The sequence below is a fragment of the Dermacentor andersoni genome, chromosome 3 (assembly GCF_023375885.2).
Source record: "Dermacentor andersoni chromosome 3, qqDerAnde1_hic_scaffold, whole genome shotgun sequence".
In the NCBI taxonomy this organism is placed as follows: Eukaryota; Metazoa; Arthropoda; class Arachnida; order Ixodida; family Ixodidae; genus Dermacentor; species Dermacentor andersoni.
The window spans coordinates 72,393,355-72,419,079 of record NC_092816.1 but is presented as its reverse complement, the minus strand read 5'-3'; the positions used below and the strand labels follow the sequence as shown (position 1 = coordinate 72,419,079).

General features: G+C 48.6%; 3 protein-coding genes and 1 non-coding gene across 4 annotated transcripts; 3 read left to right on the top strand and 1 right to left on the bottom strand.

Moving 5' to 3' along the window:
* The first annotated feature begins 1,046 nt into the window (after nt 1–1,046).
* LOC126545345 (uncharacterized) lies at nt 1,047–24,850 on the top strand. The gene is made up of 4 exons (XM_050193163.3): nt 1,047–2,173; nt 17,594–17,758; nt 20,020–20,561; nt 21,274–24,850. Exons 1-4 carry the CDS (start codon nt 1,712–1,714, stop codon nt 21,551–21,553), a joined length of 1,449 nt encoding a protein of 482 aa, XP_050049120.1. The 5' UTR covers nt 1,047–1,711; the 3' UTR covers nt 21,554–24,850.
* Nucleotides 11,153–13,199, bottom strand: LOC126545354 (craniofacial development protein 1-like). The gene has a single exon (XM_050193174.3). The coding sequence runs from the start codon at nt 12,131–12,133 to the stop codon at nt 11,297–11,299; it is 837 nt and encodes a 278-aa protein (XP_050049131.1). The 5' UTR covers nt 12,134–13,199; the 3' UTR covers nt 11,153–11,296.
* LOC140216280 (uncharacterized) lies at nt 13,837–16,501 on the top strand. Its single transcript, XM_072286675.1, has 2 exons — nt 13,837–13,855; nt 13,975–16,501. The coding sequence occupies exons 1-2, from the start codon at nt 13,837–13,839 to the stop codon at nt 15,159–15,161; spliced, it is 1,206 nt and encodes a 401-aa protein (XP_072142776.1). The 3' UTR covers nt 15,162–16,501.
* On the top strand, nt 15,230–15,302 carry TRNAA-AGC (transfer RNA alanine (anticodon AGC)). Its single transcript has one exon. It is a non-coding gene; the product is annotated as a tRNA-Ala (tRNA).
* Nucleotides 24,851–25,725: the final 875 nt, after the last annotated feature.

The window sequence follows — 25,725 nt, the reverse complement described above, 5'->3', positions numbered from 1 at the left end:
GGTTGCTCAAGCATAGTCTTCCTTTCAACGTCACCCCTATCGGTAACTGTAGTCACTTAACGTGCCTTACAGGCTGGCTCTACCTGTATACACCGAATGACTATTGAACTGGCACATCTTGGTCGCGTGCACAGCGCGTGGTACGTTACTATAACTAGAGAATTACAGCTACTGAGTGTCATCACGTCTTCACAGAAACGGCTGTTGTGTTACTTAAAGCGAATGTCATCAACAAAGGTTTCAGAGACAGACCACTGTGTTCGGAAGACGCACACTACCCTCCTGCTTTAAAGTTGGAAGGAATCAGCTAGGGAACGGAAAGCGAGACGAGGGGGGAACCGAGCTAACAACTAACGTTTCCCGTCATAAGGCACCTTCGCAGATTCGCAGAACGCGTGCACAAGCTGCAGCGCGGCGAAACAGCATTCATTACAAGCTAAAGGCACGGCCCCGTAATGGGACCGACGAAAGCCATATTGTTGACACTGCGGCCCTACCACCACTCAACGTGCCATCGCACTCGTTCTGCAGGGCATCAACAAGGCAAACCAGAGGCGCACTTCTCGCAGGACCGCCGCCACCAATTTATCTCCCGTGAAAGAGCCCATTGCGCAATCTAATAGGGCCTTGCACCCTCGCCTATTAGATTACACCGTTGCGCAATGACGTCACCACGCGCCCGAAGGGGTGTGAGCACGAAGCGCGAGCACGCGCGCACATGCCCTGCGTCTAGAAGGCGCGCATATGCATGAAGAGCCCAGGCGACCATTAAAGGCACATCCTCAACTCCTCGACACGCGCGCGTGCGCACCCTTCGTGGTCCGGCCATCCTGCGGAGAGGGCTCGGTGGCGAGGCGTAAACACGCGCCACAGGAAGGAGCAGGAGGAAGGGGAGGAGGGTTGAGGAACATGCAGATCGAGCGGCCGCGAATTGCTAAGATTGCCCCATCCTCCTCTGAGAAACTGTTGCGCGGCCTCCGCTAGCCTTCGGCGCAATTGAGGAGGTAAATGAGAAGGAGAACGGCAGCCACGTCGGCCAGGCGAGCGAGCTCTCGATGGGAAGCTCCGAGCGTATAGTACGTACGTACAACGACCACTCTTCCTCTCTCTCTCTATCTCTCGCTCTCTCTCTCTCTCGGCGCACTCCTCTTGCAAACGCGCGCGCGTGCGACGTTGCTCAGAACGAAGAGCCCGACGCGCGGCAGTGGAACAAGCCTTCGAAGCCGACAACGACGCAACGTCGACGCAACAACGACGACCGCGCAGAAGTCACCCTCCTCCTCCTCCTCCTCCTCCTCCTCGTCTCCCCTCTCCGCTGAGCCGCCCACGGTTCTGGCGGGACGCCACCCGAACAGCAGAGCGTAGATGGGGGTCCTGCCTCTCACGGCAATGTTTACGCGCGGCAACCAGCTGAGCGGCAGCGGCGCGGGGATTTAAAATAACCGCCCGTCCCCTTTCGCTGCGCTTGCCACCGACGAAGACGACGCGTCAAGAGGGGGGGAGTCGACGCTTTTTCTCGAATCGGGACGACGAACGTATAGAGGCAGACAGCTGGTCTAGCAAGAGCGCCTGGCACTTAATCCTGCGTCCTTGGCCCACACCAGCCGACCGACTAGAGGGGGTCTCGTGGCGTCTGCGCGGACGAGGCCTGGGGCCCGCCGGACGAGGATCGCGTTCTTAGGCTGCTGCTTCGCGAAGGACCGAGGAAGACATGGCGCCAACCAGTGCGGCGGTGTCAGTGGCGACGGCCACTGCTTCCAGTCCTCGCGGGATCATGTGCCGCCGTCTTGCAACGCTCCTGTTCACTCTGTCCCTGCTCGCGGTGTTGGCCTGTGCGCCCTCGGACGCTGCGGCTGCCGCCTATCCCCAGCACGAGGATCCGCACCAGACGCAGGCGTCCAAGTTCGTACGCTGGTCCCGCGCGACCAACACGCGTGAGCGGCTGACTGCGGCGCTGAGCGGCGACCAGCCGGTGTTCCTGGAGGCCGACGTGGTGCTCGACGGCACCATCCCCGTGCTCGAGCCGCCGCGGGGGCGCCTGTGGGACGTGACACTGAACGAGCTCCTCTACCAGGCCACCGAGAAGCCCAAGCGGGTGACGCTCAAGCTCAACATGAGGAGTACCGAGGTGCTGCCCCAGGCATTCGGAGTGCTCATGGTGGCCTTGACCGAGGTCAGCGTGCTTCCCTTTACCCCTAAATAGGGACCTCTTGATTGCCAGGGATGCACTTTTCTTTCTTGTTTTCAAGTACAGTGTTCTCACTTACTCGATAGATATTATGTATGCACGATGTGGTTCAAATTATTGTTTATTTTGCTAAGGTTTGAATGTTAAGACATTACCATAGAGGAAGGCTAAAAGATGTTGCGCGGAGTGTTCACTTCCTCACGGGAATCTTAAGGGGAACCTTACTAAGTTCTGCTCAATGCGCACGGATACTCACCCATCAGTCTAATTGAGCGGCTGTGCTAACACGCAATACTTTTGGCGGACCTCTGTATATTTTATGATGTGATGCAGCATTGTTATATATATCTATGGCTTGCAAGCTTTTGCACATGGCAAAAACTTAATACCCAACTAACGCAAGTTGTGACTATCTCGGCTTTCGAGTTTTCTTCATTGTAAGCGGCCGGCGCGCCGATATCATCAGCTCGCAGTAACAACAACGGTCAGACTATTTTGTAACCTTACTAAAACGACCGTGATGGCAAGTGTTTTCAAGACTGTGTGTAAAAGTGCAAGTTTCCTTGGCAAAAGCTCAGCAGTGAATGACGCTCATGCCAAGGATAGCGAGGAACAGGGCCTCGGCTATAGCGCAGTAATCTTGGCAGGATTAGAAGGACAAATTCTCGGCATCAAGGGACGGTGCGCACTGTGGGGACTCGCGTATACCGGCGACCCAACAGTCATCGTCTTCAACCGCTTAACCAAATGGGTTTGGCAGAAATCATCAAGCTAGACGTTTAAGGGAACGCTGGCATACATTTCTACTTCTAGGATTTCCACTGAACATATGTTCCAGCGCTTCGGTCTGTCGATTAATTCGCTGCCATGTAGCCATACCACTCAAATTCAGTTAAACTCTCTTGGCATAGTGCGAACGTATGCTGAATAGTGGTGACGGGTTCGAACCCCCAGACCAGGCCGACGTATTCAACTGCGAAGCCCCCGAATAGTCGTAGGTCAGTGTCCGTAAACTTAAGTTTACCAGGGCGCGTAAACCCGGGCGCCAGCCTTCCAATTCGCGTTCGCCCGATGTTTCCATTTGGACACATCTGTACACTACGCCATAAAATGCCATACCATATCATCGTAATGGCAACCGATGCGCTGACTCGTACCACGGGGAAGAGACCTTCAGTTTAGGTGGAAACATAGTGTTAATCAGTTCAGCACTCATTTCAATCTTATTTTGGAGAAACGCTTTCTTCTCTCAAATTTCAGTTATTTTCAGCCGGAACCGTCGTTCCAAGAGCGCGGAATAAAACATACCATCTCTGTTCCTATTTCCTGAAATCTCGCATTAGTGCCTGAAGAAACACGAGTAGCTTCATTTTATTTTATTGTTTATTTTTCTTGCATTTCGTTTTATTTTTTATTTATTTTTTCTTGCGCTGTAGCTCCGAACGAGTGCCGAGTGCGCCGTCTTGACAAACTTGGCGGAAACAAAAAACAGGATTGTCGAGTCTCCTACCGCGCACTTTGAGCCGATGTATTCCGCACAAAAGGTGCCACAGTTCTTTTTTTTTTTTCCACACTTACCATGGTGACCATTCGAAAATTCCAGCTGTATACCAGCTGTGACACTCAATATCCCAATAGCCTCAGAAACCATTTCACCTGGAAACATTCATCGGCTGTGCAATAGTGCTCGACACGATTCACAATTCACCACATTAGTATAGAGCACGTCGCACGCGAACATCTCGAGGCACAGGAAACTTCGCCGTTTGAACAGTTTGATTCCTTATGCTCAAGTTTAAAGTATTGCCATAAGCTTCTCAAGTAGTTGCAACATACGTCACGAGTCTGAACCGGGCTAGTTAGACTGCTTCTGGAGGCCAGCGTGATCGTAGCGAGAGACGCTAAAGAACTGGCTTTCATACATTCCCGCGTACCTCGTAAAGGCGACGACCGTTCCGAAGAGTATTCGGCTGAACCAAGCCACGCGTATAAGAGTCCGCTCTACTTCTCGCACCTCAGCCGCGACCCAGCCGCTAAACAGGAGCCGCCAAGGGCACGGACAATTGGCAGGTATTTAAGACTACACGCGGCCCGAGGCAGAACGGAACGGTCGCGCTGTCGCCAGGGCAACTGGGTTAAAGGTTCGTTGAAGACGCGCTCGCGCCCTGGAGACACAGCCGTAGCACAGGCCGTAGCCGATCGAGGCCACGGTGAAGAGCAGCCCCCACGCCGTGCTTATTTCTCTTTTTACTGCCGCCCCCTTTTTCGGCGCATGTGGCCCCCAAGAGAGAGCGCCCGCTCGCGCGCGATGTTTCAAAACTTCGCCGCGCGCGCTGCGTCCCCCGCGCGCCTTGTCGTCATCGCCGCCGTATACGGCATAAGTGGGCGAGTCACCACCGCAATGGGCCTTCTTGCCTCTCCAATTGCCATCAAAGGGGCAGCCGTGTCGGGCAATTAGCCACGCTGTTCTTCGCCTCTCCTTCACTCTACCGCTCTCTGCACAACCTCCTTAGGTTCGACTGCATAACCTCTCCCCTTTACGCCGTACTCTCGCCACAAGGGCTCTTCTACACTAATTACTCGCGCCTGCTTGGCTGTTGCGTTTACCCCTTGTCCGTTGTGAGGCTGCAGGAAGGGGGCGGGCTTGCGCGAAAGACCACTGTGCATGTGTGTTGGGCGAGGCCATGATGCCGACGGTGATCATCTTCTTTCCTGCCGTGGCTATGGCTACGCGCGCTCTGAGCGCCCGCTCTCTTCTTCGAGAGAGCGTCCTGCGATGCCGCCACCCTCGTGACTCACAATAACAAGCGCCGCGCCGTCTCAACCGAACGGCGTGTTTGCAAACGCGAAGCTCGAAGCGCACGCCGACTGTTGCGACTACGACGGCCGGTGGCTCTGTGTCGTCAGTGTCGGCGGGCGCGGACGTTTGAAAAGCAGCCCGCGCCGTCCGTGCCGGAAGGCGGGAAAGCCGATACGCTAGCTTCGCCGCTGTCTCGCAGCGACACGCCTGCCAGCGTTAGATGGCTGGTAGGGGGAGGTCTGGCGCGAGCGACTGTGTAGCGCATTAACACGTGCTCTACAATCGCGCTCCCTTCAGTTGGGGCTCTGACACGGATTTGCTGCTCGTTCGCGCCACCGTCCATGTGTTCTGATTCGGAGATACCGCGCTGGCAAGCCGAATCCCGTTTGCAGTGGCGGGAAAAAAGAGCGCGGTCGTAAAAGATTGGAACTCGTGTACAGTTTCCTGCATGCTGACACTCGGAGAACTAAAAGAGCTAATCAGCTGCCGCATAAGGAAGTTTTGGCGGTCGACGATCTAGCTTTAAGATGGTGGATATTGATGTGACAAAGACGCAGGTGTTGATGATACCATTGCTGTGATGCTGGTTCGTTTAACTGTAAATTGGTTCTTTTATAGAACCGTGATACTGAGAGATGTATGATAGTTTATATACAGACATGCCAATGACTTCGACACGATAGAACCGTCATAGTGAGGGATATGATAGTTTAGACAGACATGCCAATGACTTCGACACGATGTGCAGTGGTACGACAGAGGCAGATTCTCGATCTAATGGGTTCTGGGGACGTTTGCTTGGTCATCCGCCTAGTAGGCTGCTCCAGATGGCAAGGATGAACATGACATGCTACATACGTAGCATACACACGCACACAACATGCACAAGCAACAAGCACAAACACACAACGGTAGCGGGCAACGATAGTGCCTTGCTGACACTTGGAGGGTTACACATTCAATAGACATGTTCCCAACAAACTGGAAAAAAGGTATAGTTCTGGCCCCTCCCTTAGTACATTTTTCATTGCGACGCCAGGATGGAATTCCATATTTCTGGTGGGCGTTCTGTCGCAACGCTGTGATGCTTATTACGCTCCTAAATCATTTTTCTTTTTTGACAGCTACTCCTGATTGCTTGAACGCTGGGAGGTGTTTGTCAAGCGCGAACAACACACTAGAATTCCTTAGGAAGAAAAAGAAAAAAGAAAGAAAGGCAAAGTTAATGCGTCCGATTACACAATGTGCGTGGCTCGCTTTGGAAACCAGCCAGATCAAGAGCCGTGATCTTTCATGGTTCGAGCAGCGCTATTGCATCAAACGGAGCACGCCACTGAGTGCTGTATCTCTGCGCTTGAGGCTTGGCCCAAGTCCAGCCACAGCAGGCAGACAAATTGTTCTTCGGCCGTCAATTCGTGCTCACTCGCAAGGATACAAGCAAGTATGCGAACTGTTATAAAGTGCTCGACGGCTACACATTGTGCCGGAAATAGTGCATCAGGCGAGGGGCCTTTAGGAGTTCCACAGATGCGTGGTTATCGCCGGACGCCGCCTGCTTGCGCCCTATATAACGTATGCATTGTAGAGTGAAGCCACTTACCTCTCCCCACCCCTTTTTATTTCAGTACATCAAAGGCGACCCGCTCTGCGGACTCTGAATCAATTCTGTGCAGCGGTAAGGATCGTGGCAGTGAATGAAGTGAAGGCGCAAATGCATACGTGATGCGGCTTCCTTTAACTCTTCGGTGCACGCCTACACGGTATATAAGCTGACGAACTTCGAAGCAGACAAGTGGCAAACGTCTCAAGGACGCAATGTCGCACGAAGCACGCCGGAAGGGCGCAAGGTGTAGAACGCAAGTGTAGAACCCCAGAACTGCGTAGCAGCCACAGCTGTAGTCTTCACTTTCGGTGAACGGAATTATTGATGCACGGCAATGAGGGATCGCTCAAAGCTATCAAGTGGTTCCGGTACGAGTATCGGTCTGCGAGCCTTGATGTAGTCAGGCAGAGCGCTATTGAATAAACTGTGTCTGAAGTTGCGCTTTTTCATTTACTATACTTCTTTCCCTGTGGTTTGTCGCAATTCGCGTTGTAATGTCTTTGTCAGTCATCATCGCGAACTTGGTCGTTATCGCGAGGGGCATATGGATGCATCGCGTGGGCCATATGGATGGCAGACGGTCTACGACTGCGTTATAGGTGCCAGCGTACGTAATCGTAGAAAAGCAGAGCTTTCATGTACGTCACGGAATCCTTAACTCTTCACTAGAGACAGCATCACTGTAGCAAATCAACTGATAGATCCCTGCAAGCGTAATGGGGAGGATGTGGGTTCGGTTCCCACCGGCGGCTAGTTGTATTTTCGTCCACTTTCATTTCCATTTTCCTTATTATGTCTACATATAAATTAAAAAAAAAGTTAATTCCCTCCCACGTTTTCCTTGGCTTCATTGCAGCTGGCTTCATGCGTTTGTTTTGTAACCAACAAGAAATCGAGCTTCTTGGTTTCGCTTACTCACAGCAGGGCATTTTGGTCACTGCCACGGTGCCGACTTTTCTTTCTTTTCCTTGGAGGCGCGCCCATATGTTCGTAGCTGTACCGCTGCCGTCACAGAGCCCTAGACAAAAATTATTTCCGCCACGAATATTCCTAAATTTCGTACAGGCAATTGCGTCATCCGTAAGGGCACAGTCGCCCCCGAAGTTCCCGCTAAGTTGCGCTTTCGTTTCGCTACAAAGGTCACGGGGGCTCTCCAGATGTGCGGGGGAGCATGTACAGTTCCGCCCAGAGGATCGAGAAGTCGCGCGTAAATGAGGCGACAATTCAATGAGTCGGGAGACGTGGAGCCAGCGTAGGTGTTCACTGGCAGCAGGAAATGCAAACCTGAAGAGAAAAAAAAAGAGCAATCAAAAGCCCACACAGGAAGCGAGAGACATAGCCCCGCCTCTTAAAATCCCTGCAGCGCTGTGGGATATGATGCATCTGCTTTTCCAAATGCGGAAACAGAAGAGCACGTTGAACCTGTAGTAGCGTGTCTCCTACATGTTCGGAACTTCATCCTGTAACGTCTCCTTCAATGGAGAAAAAAATTAATCACAGATGAGATCAGGTACGTTTTTCGGCGTTGCAGCTTGGGTCTGTGTCACGATATACACAAACCATCGTATTGGGGATGACCGGCTCTTGAGCATCTATGTCGCATAATTCAATCGGCGAGGTTAGGCTGTAGGATAACTCGCTCCTTTGCCAAGCTAATACTCAGTCAACACATATCGCATTTGCACTCTATGCCTTGGCGGGCATTACATGTGGTATTTTTTCGTTTATTAAAATAAAGGTGTGGATTTTGTTTTCTGCTTGTAGGCTAAATGAAAGGAAGATAGCTGAAGAATTAAAGAAGAAGCACTTGGCATTATGCACAATTGAAGATGGAGGCAGAACCCAAAGTCTCTGCACTCTCCTTTATTACATATACTCGTTGGCCCAGTATTCCTCCTTCCATCCAATTGGTGGCCTATCCTCCGTCGTGCGTTCATGCCAGTTTCACTGTACTGTGCTCTGCCAGTTCCCCTGCAGTGGCATCTGCCCTTTCCTATCTCCCAGTATATGCCAGAATACCGTCTAACTACGGCGGCAGTTGTTGGAGGCCCCATTAGGCAACGAACGCCTGATAAGCGTTTGGATGAAGCTTCTCTGAAAGATTTTTTTACTTCGACAGCACTGCATTAACACGATCCATCTCAGCCGATCGCTTATAGTTGTTGCTGTTGTTGAAGTGTTTATTGAAATGTATACGTTATACGCTCCCAAAGTGTTCCACGGGGCGCCCCGTAGGATTCAGTTGGGCAGAGTGGGGGAGGGGTGGGATGGTGAGAATGACACGTGTGGCCGGGGATTCCCGTCATACTTGGCTTCAGACTCCGTAGTGCTGCACGCAATTGTAGACTGTGACGCTGTTTGTAGACGAACAGCCCAATGCGCTCGCTACACGCATCACCCGTTTTGCTACGCGCCCTTCTGGCCACGGTCCCGTTCTTGCCGGAAGAGGCGCCGCGCGCGTTCATCTTCTCAGAGCCAGTAGGGCGCGGGCTTTGTTTACATTCCGTCTGTGGGAGAGAGCCTTGTGTTCCTTTTCGCGGAAAAGCGTCGTGGCGCCCCCCTTCTCTCCGCAGCCGCCGTCGGGTTGTGCATGCCGCGAGGAAGTCTGTCTCTAGGTTCAATGCCCCGGCTCCGTTGAATAACAGCCGAGGAGCAAGGGCCATGGTGCCGTGGCAATGACTTGTGCATGTGGGCGTGAAGGAGCCCGCGTGGAACACGCCCCGAGTTGCGGGCGCTGCGGCGGATGTGATTTCGAACTTGTCAGCGTTCCGTGGGCCACACGCGTGGCGGTGGCGATGAATGGAGACGCGCAGTTGTCGCATATTGACAGCCGGGACGCGTGATCAGTGACGCAGGAAGAAGGGGAAGAGGCGCTGACGCTGTCGGAGACACATCAATTGGGATGTACTGAAGAAGAGCAGGTAGCCTAAACATGTTGCACCAAAGTGTCGCAGCTTGTCGGAGACGCAGTCGCAGTCCATGTGGAGTCCACAGGTGTGTCTGCGCCTACGCCGTCGTTGAGCAGGGCAGAGGCGGACAATGAGTCTTAAGTGTATGCGCGAAGCCCTTCCTCCCCTCCCCTGTCCTCCCTGTCTAGTGTTTTGAAGTTCCTTCACTGTACCAAAAATAGAAGGAACTACCATAACACGGCTTGACGTAGAGAGTGTGATTTATGCCAACATGGGAAAACGCAGCCAAATGTAGCATTGGATCGACGCAAAATAAGGGCAAAGGATATTTTGGAGAGCCCTTTACCAATATTAACGTTGGACTTGACTTTACGGTGGATCATTCACTATGCTGGGGATGATAACATGAGGAGTCACGAACACGTCGGCCATAGAAGAAGGCGGCAGTTATGCATACATTGTAGGTGCTTGTCAAACGCCTTGCAGTGCCACTTTCTTTGTTGTTCATTCACCACGTGTTGCTACCCCTATCATCACCGTAGCCTTCTTCGCTGCCACTGAACCGGCTGACTATAGCTCGTAAATCCTCAGGATTTAACATAGCTGATAACTAATCATAGTGTTTTTTTCTCCATCATGTTCACCTCTTCCTTCTCTCAATGAGTGGAAGCGGCTACAATGATCTTCCGTCAGATTGACAGCAAATCACCAACAAATCGCGGACGCATAGCCGACCTTGAAATATGTTTCCGCTGCATGCTTACTGGAAAAATTACGGCTGCCCTAAAGTTTTTCAAGACTTCTTCTTTCAGTTATTTCTCATCATATTATGCACGACATAAGATGAAACGCAGCTCCAAAGTGGATTTGCCTAAAATCTTGCGAGTGATGTGCAGGGTTCGTTTACTGATCAGCCAATTTAGCATTATGTTCTTAACCATTCAATGTTTACAAACTTTCCAGGCAGGTCAAGATTTTGAGCATCGAGATGTACGCTACGGGCCATGCTTGGAACACGAAATTACTGGCCAAGGGTAATTAATGTACGCCTTTCATGTAGTTTGTTGGACAGAAAAGTGATCTGAATTGGCGTATCTGGTGGTAATCTTTCAAAGAGGGCTCAATTTCATGGCCTTGATGAGATCGAAACAAATTAATTGTTCGGTTTTACGTGTCCAAACAACGATGTGAAGAACTCTTACCGTGCACCTGAACGAGTGTTTTTTTTTTTTTCTGCATTTCGCCCCCATCGAAATTTGACCGCCGCAGCCAGGATCAAGCCCGCCAGCTCGAATTCAGCAGTGCAAAGCCATGGCCTACGCTTTCATATGCTATAATATCTGCAATCAGAGCTCAAATACAAATTAGGTGCTCGGACTTCGGCCCACATTACACTTGGAAAGTCGAGACGCCCCCAGGGCGTTGAAGAACATTCATTTCTAAGATACTTATCAATTGTGAGAGTAATCTGAGTGTCTTCCCACGAAATGCTCTTGTTATTTTCTACAAGTGGGACACCTCCATACAGCAAGGAATGCGATGGCAATAACTCTGCAAACAAGGCCATCGTAAAATTTAGTCATTACGCCAATTAACAAGCGCTTGACACGGTTTCAAACACAGCTGCTGAAATGTGATCGCGCTTCAGACCATCCTGAAAAGGTGCCTCTTTTTTATTCACGACATATTGCACAACGTGCGAAATGTGGCTCCAAACGCAGCTCAAGCTTCTAAATTATTTGCAATGTGAGTGGAATTCACTGGCAGGAACGCGAAAGAGCCGCTGCAACGGCCGCTTAGGTGCGGTGCGTCGATCTGTTCTTGGCCCGCAGTCCTTTTTCAACTTCGAACTGCCGCTCGTCGGTGCGCTGCAGAAACGCTTGTCTTTCCAGGTAGCCGTCCTTGCCTCTGTTGTGGTTCCGCAGGTCTTCCGCAATGCTCTCGCTCTGCTTGAAGCTATCCCAGTCGAGCTTCGATTCGTCCAGCGTGCTAATCTTTCGCTTCTTGTTAATTAGTCGATCTAAGACACTTACGACTCCGCCCGGCTTCTTGCTGACAGGTACAGTTGCCTTCGCATCTTCTTCCTGTTTTTCGAGCGAGCGCGTTTCTTTCGAGCCTGCTGCCTCCTCCTTGTCGACCTCGACGACTTCCCCCGCAAAATCCAGCAGCTGAGTAATCTTAACCTTTTTCTCGGGAACAGAGTACACTTGTGAAGTGGCGGCGGAAGTAGACGCTTCGCCGGGATCGGCAACGGCCGCCCGTTTCTTGGGTACGCTGTCCACGTCTCGCAAGAAGTCGGACCAGAGAAGGTCGGCTTTCGCTTCGTCCTTTTTGGCAGCGAGATGGCCCTCATCCTGTTCCTTCGCGTCGTCTTTAGCGCTCGCCACGTTATGAACACTTTCCTGTGCTGGGCCTTCTTTTCCGTCGCAGAGGATGCCCCCTTTGCCTTTCAGACGCGGCGTTACGATGCCCTTCCGCAGCGTCCGGCCAGTCGTCGCGCCAAGTCGCTCTTCAACGTCACTCCCAGTCTCCGTGTCACAGTCGGATGCGTCGCTCTCTTCAGTCGATGGAACGTAGTCGTCATCGTCGCTTTCCGAGTTATCGGCGTTTCCGATGAGGTCCAATGTCGACATGTTGTTCGCAACGTCGAGAGAAAAAAAAGGAATGGCAGCTACCGTTACCGAAGGTGTTACGTCCTTCTCTTTTAGATGCGCGTTTTGGCAACGTGTCAACTGCTTTCGACATTGGGGATTGCCTAGACCTGCGTCTAAAAGAAGAAACAGACGACGCCGGTCGTACGAGCAACGCGTGAAACAAATTCGCCGGGATAGCAATCGGGAGCGACAACGGCGACAACAACCAGGCCGCAGTCACGTAAACGGAGAAAATGCGTAAAAGAAGTACAACAAACTATGGATCAGGGCTCATCAAAAGCATAAAAACAAGAAGAGACAATAACTGATGGAACTTCGAGCCTTCATACAATATTTGATTGGCCTATGTTGCATGCGAAGGCAGTGCAGGCATTACTCAACTGGCGCCACAGCGCAGGTTTTTCAGTGATCGGTCGCTTCTTTCGGCCTATCTGAGAAAAAAAAAACACTAGGCCTAGGATAGCCTTTGATGTCTTTAATATTGGTTGGGAATATTCATTTAACCACAGAAAACGTTAAACTAAAACCGCAAACAAATCTCTCTCCACAACACACCGTGAAAAAAAAAAAAAAAACTGACCACGTGGTAGACCCCCCACTATTTACATTGGCTTGCCCATCGGGGATGATATTTATAAGGTCAAGGCACAGTTACAAACTTTGAACCCAGAAAAATACAGGGGTGCACTAGTGCGTGCGCGGGAGCAGCGTTTCATGGAAGAACAGCCTTGCAGTAGGGCCCTTGGTGATGAACGCCGACACGCGCTGTCGAAACAAATACTAGATATAGAGTATGGTGGAATCATTGTTAATGAGCCTACTCTAATAACTAAAGCGTTTTTCGAGCATTATCAAAAACTATTTCGAGACCATAAGCCATTGGATACAGATGCTGCCAAAAAAATTGTATCGTTGCTGCCCCAGTTAAATCAGGATGATTACAATTATACAAATGAAAACACTGATATTAATGAGGTAACTGCATGCATCGATTCGTTAGCGAAGGGCAAGACGCCCGGCCCCGATGGCCTTACTGCCGAATTTTATCAGTGTTTTCGTTCCCTCTTATCACCGTTGTTACTTCAGGTGTACCGTGAGGCCTTGGAAGTAGGGTACCTAACCGCCATAATGTACGAAGGACACACCGTCCTTACAGCCAAAAGCGATGATGAGACTAAATTGCAAAACGTTGACGGATATCGGCCTATCTCCTTATGCAATGTTGATTATAAATTTTTGCTAAGGTATTAGCTAACCGTTTGCAAGTTGTAATAAGATCTGTGGTCGGTGATCATCAAACATGTGGCATCAGGGGCCGGTCCATTCAGACGAACATTCATGTTGCGAGATCGGCGCTAGAGTGTGTAGCTGAGGGGTTTGGACAGGTGGCAATGGTACAGCTAGATCTGGCTAAGGCGTTCGACAGGGTAAATCACTCATTCCTGTTTACTGTACTAGAGCATATAAATATCGGGTCCCTGCTCCTTACAGGTGTCAGGATATGTTATGCTAATGGTTCAACGAGGCTGATAGTGAATGGCTCTCTCTCCGATTCGATTAGGTTGCATCATCAGTACGACAAGGATGCCCTTTGTCACCGCTCCTGTTCTGCTTGTATTTAGAACCACTTTGTACGAGCATTCTTAAAGAACAAGATTTCCAAGGGTTTAAATTACTGACTAATGAGGTTCGGGTTCTTGCGTATGCAGACGAAGTGGCCTTTTTTTGTACAGATAAAGAGAGCGTGAAAACTGCTCTTGCAATTACAGAAGAATTTTGTGCGGCTTCTGGTGCAAGCGTTAACATTGAAAAAAGTTCAGGTTTTTGGTTTGGATTATGGGCCACAATGTCATCACATTACGCAGGCATTCAATGGAAAGAAGATCTGCGTTATTTAGGTGTGCTTCTCTCACAGTATAGAAATAGCAACGCTCATTGGTCGGGAGAAGTTGGCAAAATTGAACGTAAAGTGAATTCATGGCGAGGGCGGAATTTGTCAATTTTCTTTCGTGCTGAAGTGTGTAACGTTTTCTTAGCTTCCCGTCTGATGTATGTGCTGCAAGTACTGCACTGCTCACGACGTCGCCTTCAGGCACTGCATCGCGTATTTGCAACATTTATTTGGAGTTCCAGTTGTGAATCGATGCGGCGCGACAATCTGTTCCTCCCTCTTGAACGTGGTGGTCTAAGATTAGTCCACCTCTTCATCAGGCAAATTGTTTCACGCCTGTTTTTCTTTCGAGACAATGACCATCCATTCTTGCGTGAAGTGTTGCAACTCCGTTCAGTTCATTATATTCCGAATATAGTAGCGTCATCATATGCCAAAGATGTCCCACAGGCTCTTTGGGGCTTTCTTAAGGAGGTTGTTGACACATTTCTTTTCTTGAAAGTTAGATTCAGCCTGGAGTACGTGTTCACTGCGAGTCGAAAAGCAATTTCTGCGGCACTGGTGGACTCTATTTTCCCAGATCCTTTGTATCGTGCACCTTATTTAAGCAGACCTTATCAGAATGTACTTAAGCGCGTCCGAAAAATGTGTGTACCACCTGGAGTAAAAACATTTTTCTTTAAATTACATTCGGAAACACTCCCAGTTAAAACTTGGTTGAATTCGAGGGGTTGCTTTGTGCCGTGGTCAACAAACTGTCGGCTCTGCCCACGTGCCGAAACTATAGATCACTGCTTCATAGACTGTAGGGACGCTGTATTCTTTTGGGACATTTTCCAACAGACGCTTAAAGAGGACATTGACATGACTCCATATACAATTAGGTTTCTACCGTTTAAGGTTACGGGTGGTCCTCTCTATGAAATGTTCATAGTACTTGGTTTACATAGCCTATGGAGAAGTAGACTGTGTGACCGCCATGCCGAAAGCCCGCGATCTACAAAGTCCTTCTTTCACGAAAGTGCTGCTTATGTAAGAAGTGTCTACGCTGCGCAGGAACCTCCGCCAGACTGGATGCACTTGTTGGATGCATGTGTGTGTTTGCCTGAGTTTTAAGTGTGTAGTTGTGTCCACTTTGTAATACACCTTCAGTTTTCTTTTCCATGTAATAAAGAAAAAAAATCGGGGGTGTAGCTCAGATGGTAGAGCGCTCGCTTAGCATGCGAGAGGTACGGGGATCGATACCCCGCACCTCCACACTTTTTTTTTAAAGCTTTTTTTTTTATGTGACCAGAGTCAAAAAAAATTTTTTTTTTGTGGCATCACTGTCAAAGTTGACAGGTCAATGAAGGCTTTTGCAAGTCAACTTATGCGCGAACTGCGCGAGGACGGACAAGAAAGGAAACAAACTTACAGAGGGCGGGGTGTGTGCACGGAGGCAGGAAAGTGCTGCTGTAGCGCTGATCTTTACTCAATGATTATGCAAATTGACGCACAGACTTGCGAAGAGTTCTTTGTGCATTATAATTCGCGGGAACAAATTAGCAGAAATTGTTTTACATCTGTGGCCCGTTCGTATATGACGTTATGAACACCTCATCATTCTTTACGACCAGGCTTGTAAACGTTATAGATTTAAAAAAAGATATGTGACCGACTATGAAAATAACTGAGAAATTATTCAAATGCAATCGATTACTTTTGCGCTACTACCCTTCTATCCCTTATTAACATTTAATAAATACATTAAGTAGAACCAGGTATCCTGTTGATTAGTGAGTACTATATGCAGCCCTTCACGTTATCTTCACTTACAATTTACTTTTCAAAACTTTAGTTGGTCATCTTCCCTCTCTTTTTTTCTTTTGTTTTTCTTTTTCTTTCTCTTTTGGATAGGCAACCGCAGTGACATTGAAAACTCGCTCGATGTGCGCACTGAAGAGAAGGGCTGTGTTGTAACCTACAAACGCCTTGCGCCTAAGATGCTCGGGTCTGGGTTCTCCGCGAAACGCTTTGTTGTTGCACGATTTTGCAGAATACGCTCCCGGTAGGGCCAACGAAGGGCAGACAAAAATCGTCCACAGGTGATTTTCTGGTATCAATGTCCCCGATAAATAACCGTGCCTATACTCAGTCGCAATCGAAAGCCCGCGGAGCTGTGCTATCGAGACACAACAACGCCGGTTCAAATCGTCAGCCAACGTCTGGCGGAGCGTCAAGCTGATGAAACAAGTGTTTTTCACTTGTCTGAACACGCGCATCTGCGAGGCTGCGGCGAGGTGCTCGTAACTCCGTCGCTTGCTGCTAAAGCTCGTCTCTTCAATAAAGTGATTTCCCTATAGGAGCGTTGACTGGGCCCTCCCCGCCAATCACGTATACACTTTCGCACACCTCTTTGTGTAGTTGCTTCCGTTGCTCTTGTAGCAATTGCTGCGATTAGGTGGACGTCTCATTTTCCCTTTGTTAGCACTAACCAGCGTCGCCCTTCTGTGTCAAGCAGTCTAGTTCAAAGTTGAAATGTCCCTATTATAAAAGGCGTAGCTCGGGCGTGCACGGGGCCTCTGCAAGCACGGGGGCGTACTACACGCGCGACCACGTCGGGCCGGCGGTCAGCAAAAGGAACAAGAGAGATGCGCCCACGATGTGTGCATTGTCTCGAAGCACGCTGTCTCTGAAATCTTGGCCCGTTGAAGCGAGTTAATCGAAATGCTGTGAGCTCTAATGTCTGCTGAAATCGACCTTTGACAGCACCCGCTCGGTACAGATTCATGTAAGCAAAGCAAAGTATACGATCTCGCTGCCAGTAAACTGGTTTTGTCACGTTCAGAGCGCTCGCGCATCAAGCAGGCGCCATGATGCGTGTACTCCTCTCCGTCTTTCCGCTGTTGGCGCTGCGCTTGGGTTTAAGGCAATCTTGAGGGAAAGGCGGAGGATCTTCCCACTGAATTATTAGAGAGAAGATGGCGGGGTACACATATCATCAACCACGCTCTTGTCGTAGACCACTCATCTTCGCTTTCCTCACCCTTCATTTCAAAGCTTAAGTCAGTTTGTCGGGGCAAAAATGAAAAAAAGTAATTGAAAGAATAAATAGAAGAACGGCTCTTCCTACCATTGTAACCTTCCAGCCCGATGAGAACTATACAGCTTCCGGCATCTTTTATGGCGGGTTGGCGGGATCGATGAAACTCGCCATTATTACACTCGCGATTATGTCAGTCTAGTTTTGTATACAGTAATATAGAAGTATAATTCTATATAACATATAGTATAGAAAGCAGCGGAATTGCGCGTCTCACCGTAGGCACTGTAGGCCTTGCACGGCGCACGTAATCAACCTGAACGCTTTCTTTTCGTCTCCTTCTCTTTCGTTCCTCCATACTCTTGCAACGTAACAGTGCAACGTAACCAAATGAACGAAGTCTATTAAACTTCATTGCCATTCACCTCTGCTATCGCGACGTCTGTTTCTCGCGTGCTCTTTTTAGTGTGAATGGCGTGGAGAGTATTTAAGCGGCATCGTGCTTCCTCTTTCCCGTGTTTTGCAGAACCTGCTCGACCTGTGGATTCACGCTGACGTTCTCGCCGGTTCGGCGGGAAAGCCGCCCGTGGAGGCGAACTCGTTCATGCGCCAGAGCTCGCCGTTCCATCCTTTCGCCATCATCTCCCTCGGTTGGAACACCAAATCCAAAGGCGCCTATTCCTGGGGCCAGGTATGCAGTTTTTGCTTGAATGCCTATTTCCCTGCTTTCCTGTTTCCAAGACAGGTTCCTCTTGTAGTTGCGATGTTTTCTGTCTTTATACTTTCTTTGGCTACTTCGCCAAGTATTAACGGTTAGTTTTACACGCTCTGTGTGCAGAGGTATTAAATGTGGCATCTATAGTCTTATAGCACTGGACGTTGATCATCAGATTGTTGCCAGTGAGCGCACCTACGCTCTGCCAAATCAAGCAATAAGTCGTGACATAAAAAATGTACAAATAACGTCAGTCATAGATATATCTAAAGCGCGCACTCGTCTGAATCAAATCGCTCATAATATGTAAGGACGCTCTGAATTCCTTTAATTTCTTATATTTGACCTACCCCGTTACTGGACCACATGTTATGGGTATACGGCAATTCTTGACCAATCCTTTAAATATGTACGAGCCACTGTGGCACAAAAAGGTACAGAAATCTTAAGGGTATACAGACTGTCGTACTTCCGTGTGCGTACACCTCTTCTCGCCATTCATCCCTCACTCAACATCGTACATCGTCTTCGTGTTCGTGGCATCGCTCCACGGATGACTCACGTCCGCCTGGTTTGATGCTGGTGTTTCGGCATCACTTGAGAAAGGTGTACAGCATAAGCATTACAGGACACTAAAGTTGTCGCCTGCGTAGCGCATAAACAAATACATTGCACCACATTACACGCTGCATATTGGAAGAAAATCGCATTTAATTGTATAGCATCTATTTAACCACTTCCCGAAAATCATTTTACTTCATGCAGATTCCAATATGTGTCACCAAAATTTTATAGGCTTAATCCCCGTAGGAAATTTCGGATTTTGTGTAGCATCTATATAACGTACCCATGAGCACCTCCAGCACAGGCTGAGACTATAGGTGTTGCCTTTAGGTGACAGTCATATGCATCGCATCCAACGCACGAAGTGGCACCGGACCATCATATGTATAATGTGCCTGAGACAGTGGAGCACACACACGCTTTCATCCAATCTAGCGTTTATTACAGCACACAATGACGGAGGCAAGAGGAACACTGGCTAGGAAGGAAAGCGACAGCTGAAGAAAGGAAACAGTGTCCACGTTAGTGTGGGTTGTACATAACTGCAAGAATGAACGTACACATACTAGTGAAATTGATCAGTCTGTTTAATGTTATTGAATGCATACTTGTTGCCCCCCGTATGACTGTGAACGGCAGGCATTGACGGTTATTGACGGCAGGTATTAGCGCCAACTAACAGACCGTTAAGTGAAAAGATATTACTAGGCCCTTGGCCGAACATAATATTAACGAAGCGAGCCACGAATACTCTCGGAATCTTTCGTTAACGCAAGCTCAGATCGAAGGCTGTGAACGGGCCCCTCGGACACGTACATGTACATAGTCACATCCTACTGTCTATCCGTACCCTCACTCCTCATATCCCTCTTTCAATGAGATTAGCATTCGTACGACACTCCACGCACTTTCCGGTATCTATCTAGGTCCGGATCTAACCATTTTCCTATCACGCCGACTTGGGCCGCTGGGCACGTCCCGTTCTCCACTGAATCACTTCGATTTTTGACAGCATCTTGGTCACTGGATGTGTCACTGGGTGCATATGTGCCGCTCTTCAGCGAAGGGAAACGCCAGAGAGGAGCCTGCAGCTGCAGCACACGCCTCACACACGAGGCGATTTGCTGGTGGGCAATTGCGGTGTGCCGCTAAATTGCTCCATTGCTAATCGCATTAACGTCGACAGTCATCCTGAGATTGTTTTTGCCGGAATTTTTTCTCATCTTTTCTTTTCCTCGGAGCACAATGGCCGGCTAGAGCTGGTCCTGTTACCGACATCTCTGCTTTTCCTCTAGTAGAATCTCTTCTGTCTCTCTTGGATTTGGATTTCTTAGTATCCACCAAGTAGATTCACTCGATAAAAAAAAGCACGAAATTAACGCACTGGGACTCGTAAGCTACTTGTTCTGTTAATTTGATACTGCTGTCTGTGTGCATATACATATGTGCGTGGATGCTTTTGACTGGCTAAAGACGGATCGGAATCCGAGTTACACCGCTGTGGTCTTTGTTTTCTTCTTTAAGAACGCCCCATTTCCCCGTTGCTTCCTGGGCCTCCTTTTCCGTTGGCTTTTCTGGACATTACTCAAAATAATGTTTTTTGATTTCCCTTATTGTTTTCATTTATATGAAGAGCCAACAGTTTATAAACAATTTGACCCCGTCAAACGCAGGTGGAATCCATGGCACGGCTAGTGAGCTGCGGCCACCCCTACCTCACGCGCGTCGCCTTCAAGGTCCGGTCGTCCATGGTGGAAGCGTCCTTGGCGCAGCTCTCGTGGCTGCTCGATGTGATGCCCAACGTTACGCTCGTCGTCTGGTCTGCGGACGGAGAGGCACCGAACGCCAGCGTTCTGCACACTCTCCGTAAGGCCCGGCCATCGGCGCGCATCGTCTACGACCTGCCTCAAGAGCACCAGCTCGAGAACCTTCTGGAAGAGGCCGTTCCCCAAGAGGGCGTTGAAGGCGCCAAACAAGAGAGCCTCGACATTGGCTGGAACGTGGAGGAAAGCAATACGGGAAGCTGCCGAAAGGCGTCCCTACTCGGACGCAATGCTGTCGTGCTTGGCGATAACGGCGTCTCGATGGTGTTCCCTGATTCGTGGGCTAATTTCGAGGCCAAGTTGGATCTGACGAAACCTCGCTCCTTGGCTGTGAGGATAGGCGACGAAAAGATCGACCTCGAGGGCTCCTGTTTCCAGCTGGTCCTGAACAGGTGAGAGGATCATGAGTTTGTCAGCCGTTGTGTCTCGGGCTTAGCGATTCGGAACAACGACGAAGTTCAGACACATGTCCCAAGAAGTATATGCTCCAATATACGAAGAGCTTTAGCGAGCCTGTATATACATATTGTCCAGCCTATGGAATACCGGAACACTTTTTCAGGGGATGGAAGCAACGGCGCTGGTAAAAGTATCTTGCGGCGCTTTTTTCAACCACAAAATGTCAGAAGTTATCTTGTGCTGTCCTCGTCGAAGGAGCGGGGGGGGGGAGGGCTTTATACATTAACGATTGTGTTACTGCCGACGCTTCTACGCCGTCACGAAGTAACCTGTGGCGCCTCATTGCAATAGTAGTTTTATGCGCTAAGGTTCAACTCACGTGCTGGCGCCAACTCAACTCACATAATCGTTACATGATGGCGCCAGAAGCGCTGCTGCTCACGGCTACCCCTCCGGTATCACGGTATTTCGCAAATAGTAATGCAGTGTAGCATTCGTGTAATATATAATTTGTACTGGAAACTAGTCCAATCGACCAAATATATTTTGTTTGGCCTTTATCGCTTATCTGGTAAGGCATGAACGTCTTAGTCCCTCGTGCAAGCATTGTTCATGACCTCATGTAGTGCTTGGCGACACATGCTTCGCGACAGATCAAAAGATGCAGACATGTGTAACGCTTGCGCATTGCCTCCTCTTCAACAGGAGCGGCCAGGAGGTGACCAGCCGCGCCTGGCCGACGACATGCAAGAACCACGGCTCGTCGTCTTCTTCGTCGAAGAAGCCGACTGCTCCAGCCATGGTCAAACAGTGGACGTACGGCGAGCCGGCGGCGCTGAAGCTGCAACCGTCTCCAGGAGCAGTCGTGTACGCTGTCAAGCTCCAAGACCCACCGGAGGACCCTGCGGCTGCGGCATCGGCACTGGTCCCCACGTTGCTCCTTCTGTTCTTCGGAATCCTGGCCGTGAAAGTTCCAGAGCTTTGAGCGGTGCTTTCTTGAACTGACCAACGCGGTGGAATACCAGTCATACTGGTGGCGGGGGAAGTGCACACAGCGAAGCAAACAGCGTAGGACAACACTACTAAAGCCGCTAAACAGATGGTAAACTCGCCGTCTACAGCGCGTTGATGGAGGGGCTTTGAACGCTAGGAGCGACGGAAGGGTCGGAATTCGTGCTCGTTAACTTGGGGACTTAGGGGCGTAATGACAAGGGGAAGGTGCGAAGTTGGGGAAGCATCTGCCTAGGTTTCCTGGGACAGAAACGAGGCACTTGTCCACCACTGCGCGACAACCCACCTGTATTGGCAGTCCGAAACCCACCTGTATTGGCCATCCAGAAAAGTAAAGTTCGGGCGGTAGGTGTAAAAGCCCAACAGGGCTCTAAACAGCTTTCAGATAACTAGAGTGGCTAGTATGGGATTACAAAAATCTAAAGAATTCGACTTTAAGGAGTGGTCGTGGAGTCAGTATGGTGTCGCTGCTTCACTAATAATTGTCTTTACCAGAATCAGAACCCAAAGGAAAGTCAATGAAAATTAAAATAAGTCTAGCGATTACAAGAATACCACCCTGTTACCGTTTTCATCACTTCCGTTCCGGCACATTTCTCATATCTCAGTTCACTCCCCTATACGTATATACGGTATGTATATTGCATCTAGCCTGAATACAAATATTCCGCAATTTCAAGCGAATAGTGTATTGCTCCTAAAACAACATGATATTTCCTCAAGCAACAAATGATTGTACAATCTTTCATAACAAGCTTCACACGAAGGATAGTCAACCTGAAATCACGCGGCTCATCTGACACTTATGACGTCGCAATTGGCTTGTTTCACCTCTTTTGCTCATAGATCATTGGTCATTTCTCGCAAGAAGCCACTACACTTACACAGCCGGTCTAGGAAGTCTGTTGTGTACTAAAGTAATGCTAAAAATCTAGCGGAAGACGGAGAGGCACGAGACGTCTAGATTTATTCATGGACATCTGTGACGTCACATAAGACGTTTTAATCGGTTTACGCCTATAATATAACGCGTCCATACGCTCCACGCCTTCGGCCATGTTAGTTAACTTAGGGCCCAGCTTTCATAACAGGATGTTCCTTGTTTACCTGTTTAATAGGTTTTATTCTATAGCGCTTAGGAAGTCACAAAAATCATTACGTGTGATTCTTGTAAGCGGCTACAAAAAGTAAAACAGTAAATTTTTCTTGCGATTTCTGTATTGTAGGAACGGGATTGAGCAATAAATAAAAAAAAAAAGAAAGCATTACCCACTGCACCCAGCTAGGTCATACAATACGCCAGAGTTCGAAGTGTGGGCCAATGGTTAGCAAGTCAAAAGCGTTCTCCCCAGGTACCGAAAATCGTTGTTCGGTCTTTTCCCTTTTGTGCCTGACTTGCGGCGTGCAAACTTGTCTTGCGCTGTTTGCTTCACTGTTCAGTGGTGTTATTTTGGGGCTGTACATAGCACATGTGACACTCGCAAGCTCTGTTGTCTTTTTCTGCGCTGTAGAAGTCGCTTTGCTCCGTTGATTGCGTTAACGAGAGTAGTTTTGAAAGCACTCCGGCCTTTTATTTAGGCAGAAAGAGAGATATTTTGCCACATTTGCATAAACCGAAACGTGACATCGACACATGACCACAATTTAAAGCCGTTTCAGACAATCAACTAGCGTATGCAAATACAGTTATGTTCCCCGCATAGAGATGTCACTTATAAAGAAATAAAAAGAAATATCATTAAGTCTAGGCAGTCGGCGGTCACTGTTTGTGCAGTGTACCCTTCGTCATACTGCGCTGGTGTTTGTAACGTTTTCTTTTTCCTTCTTTTTTTTTTTATTCATGCGACAAGCTTGACTTTATACAAAACAGCATCACGACTTTACATGATGTTAAGCGTACGCACTCTGCATTCATTACATTTCATTCGGCTACCATAAGTCACGTTCAAGTATTACTATTGTATCACTCTCGGCCAAAGCCTGCAGTCGCACTAAATATGAGACCATTCGTTCTTCGATCGAGCAGTTACACAAGGAGTTATTTGTTGATTGCAGGAACAACGTGTCTCGAGCGTATAGACTATGCAGTGGTTTCTCAGGGCAAAACCCATTCCTCTTTAAATCGCCGCTGGATGCTTTGACCAAGACAGACAATGCACGTTGTGACTTATTTTAACTGTGCCTTCAGTAAACTCAGTTTTACGTTTGCTTGGGCTAGCTTAAAGGAATCAGCAGACGATTCTACATGACTTTTAGCAATCTCGCAAAATACGCAAGCAAAACTTAGCCGCACAGATAATTTTGAATTTTTTTTTTTCTGCTTGATGAAAAAGAACACATCGCGGGCAAGTTTACCTGCTTGTATTTTTCTCGTTGCCAGCCCTATAAACAGCTTGTTGTGGCAACAAGAAACTAAACGTGATGCAAGTGGCACACGCAGGCTAACATTAGTGCCTGTGCATAATTGAACTATGCAAATATTGTGATAATTAGCTTACCCAGAACACACACTGCTGTTGTTACCTTTCGTTGATGTTTGCGGTAGTCGTATCGCGCGGGGTCAATGAAGTATAGGCTCAACAAGAAGACTTAAATTATGCATATTTCTGCTGCATGCTTTCGCTGTCTAGACTCTAGAGAAAGATAATTGTTACTAGCATTGTAATTTTTTTTAAATCCTTGACTGCTTGACATAGGCTCCGTAAAATCTGCTTCATTCTTTTCTCGTGTATATTGAGCAGATGACACATTTTGGGGATACGTTCGCTGTTTTGATCACGACGTTAAGTACAATGAATGAACAACAAAAATATCTTCTGGTTAGCATTTGCGGAACGTGTGCAATGCGTTTTTGTCCTTTGTCGTCGTTCTATGAGATTCTCAGCAATCAATGACCTCATCATTGCCAGGTATGCCACAGGCAAACGTGTTTCAGGCAGAAACACGATCTTGAATTCAAATTGTTGGCAGCTTGAGTCCATAAAGCACGATATGAACAAGCAGTCTTAGTCAACAGCGAAAGATTTCTTCGGATGCCTTCTCCGTACGTGTGTTGTGCGGTTGCGTTTAAGATCGGGTGCCATAGTCAATCACTGAGCACTGCGGTATTCGGTTGTATCATTGAAAAGCCATTTAAAAACACGATGATTCGTATTCGACCTCGGGCAAATGCTCACAACAATAATTCTGCTTTTCTTACTCTGCCTTTTGTACATAGTTGTACGTGTTCGCATTTAACGAAATAAAAGTGTGTTTTTCGTTGTAACAACAATTATTTGTCTACATTTCCTCGCATGCTTGGTGATGCGCGAAATTCTTCTGTGAGCAAACTACGGGTGCGATTGTTAAAGTGATGATCTGCAGTTTCAGGCTAGTACATCTCTGCTACCTGACTCAACGGCACCGACAGAGAAATGATGCACTCCCTTAGATGAACACGCCGAGCGCCGCTCATTTTCCATAACGGTGGTGAGAATACAGACGGTAAGCAAGAAATGCCATGGTACATATAGATTTCGCTGCATGCATTCGCAGAGCTGCTCGTAAGAAGAAAGACAGACCCATGAGTTCAGGGTATGTAGCATGCAGACTCATGAGTGATGGTGTCCGAGTGTGCATTTGGAAGGCAACGGGTAAAGTTTGATTTGTCCCATGGCTGGAACGCTTACCCTTAAATGGTTGAAGGGGATCGTACAGCATTTTATTAAGCGCTTCAATTAGGCTTCGCTTCACATAGATTCTAGTATGTGCACTGGATGTGCATAAAGCCTTTTACAGCCTTAAGGATAACTGTACGTGTTAGCCATCGGTTTATGAGCCAGACAACCAAGTGCGTAATCATGCCACCTTCGCCCACATCTTAAGAAATAGGAAAAGCCAAAATGACAGAATTCCCCTATAGATGAAGGAATTGCAGTCTGCGAACGTTACTTGGATCCTCACTTCATAGAGCATACGTTCAAAGGCCAAACACACGATAGTTTGGGTGCCGGGACATACCGACATTACGGGAAATCAGGAGGCGGATAGGATAGCTCGAGGGCACGCAACAAACCGAGCATCCAACAATCCCGACCCCGCTGAGGAACCCGAGCCGGTAGCCCAAAGCTATTCAGAGATATTAAACTACTACAGAGGCATCAGACG

Bases quoted from the DNA above. Each gene is read 5' to 3' on its own strand.
- LOC126545354 (XM_050193174.3), bottom strand. From the start codon at position 12,133: ATGTCGACATTGGACCTCATCGGAAACGCCGATAACTCGGAAAGCGAC.
- LOC126545345 (XM_050193163.3), top strand. From the start codon at position 1,712: ATGGCGCCAACCAGTGCGGCGGTGTCAGTGGCGACGGCCACTGCTTCC. The intron at 2,174-17,593 runs GTCAGCGTGCTT...CGTGTTTTGCAG, and splicing joins TCATGGTGGCCTTGACCGAG to AACCTGCTCGACCTGTGGAT. The intron at 20,562-21,273 runs GTGAGAGGATCA...CCTCTTCAACAG, and splicing joins TTCCAGCTGGTCCTGAACAG to GAGCGGCCAGGAGGTGACCA.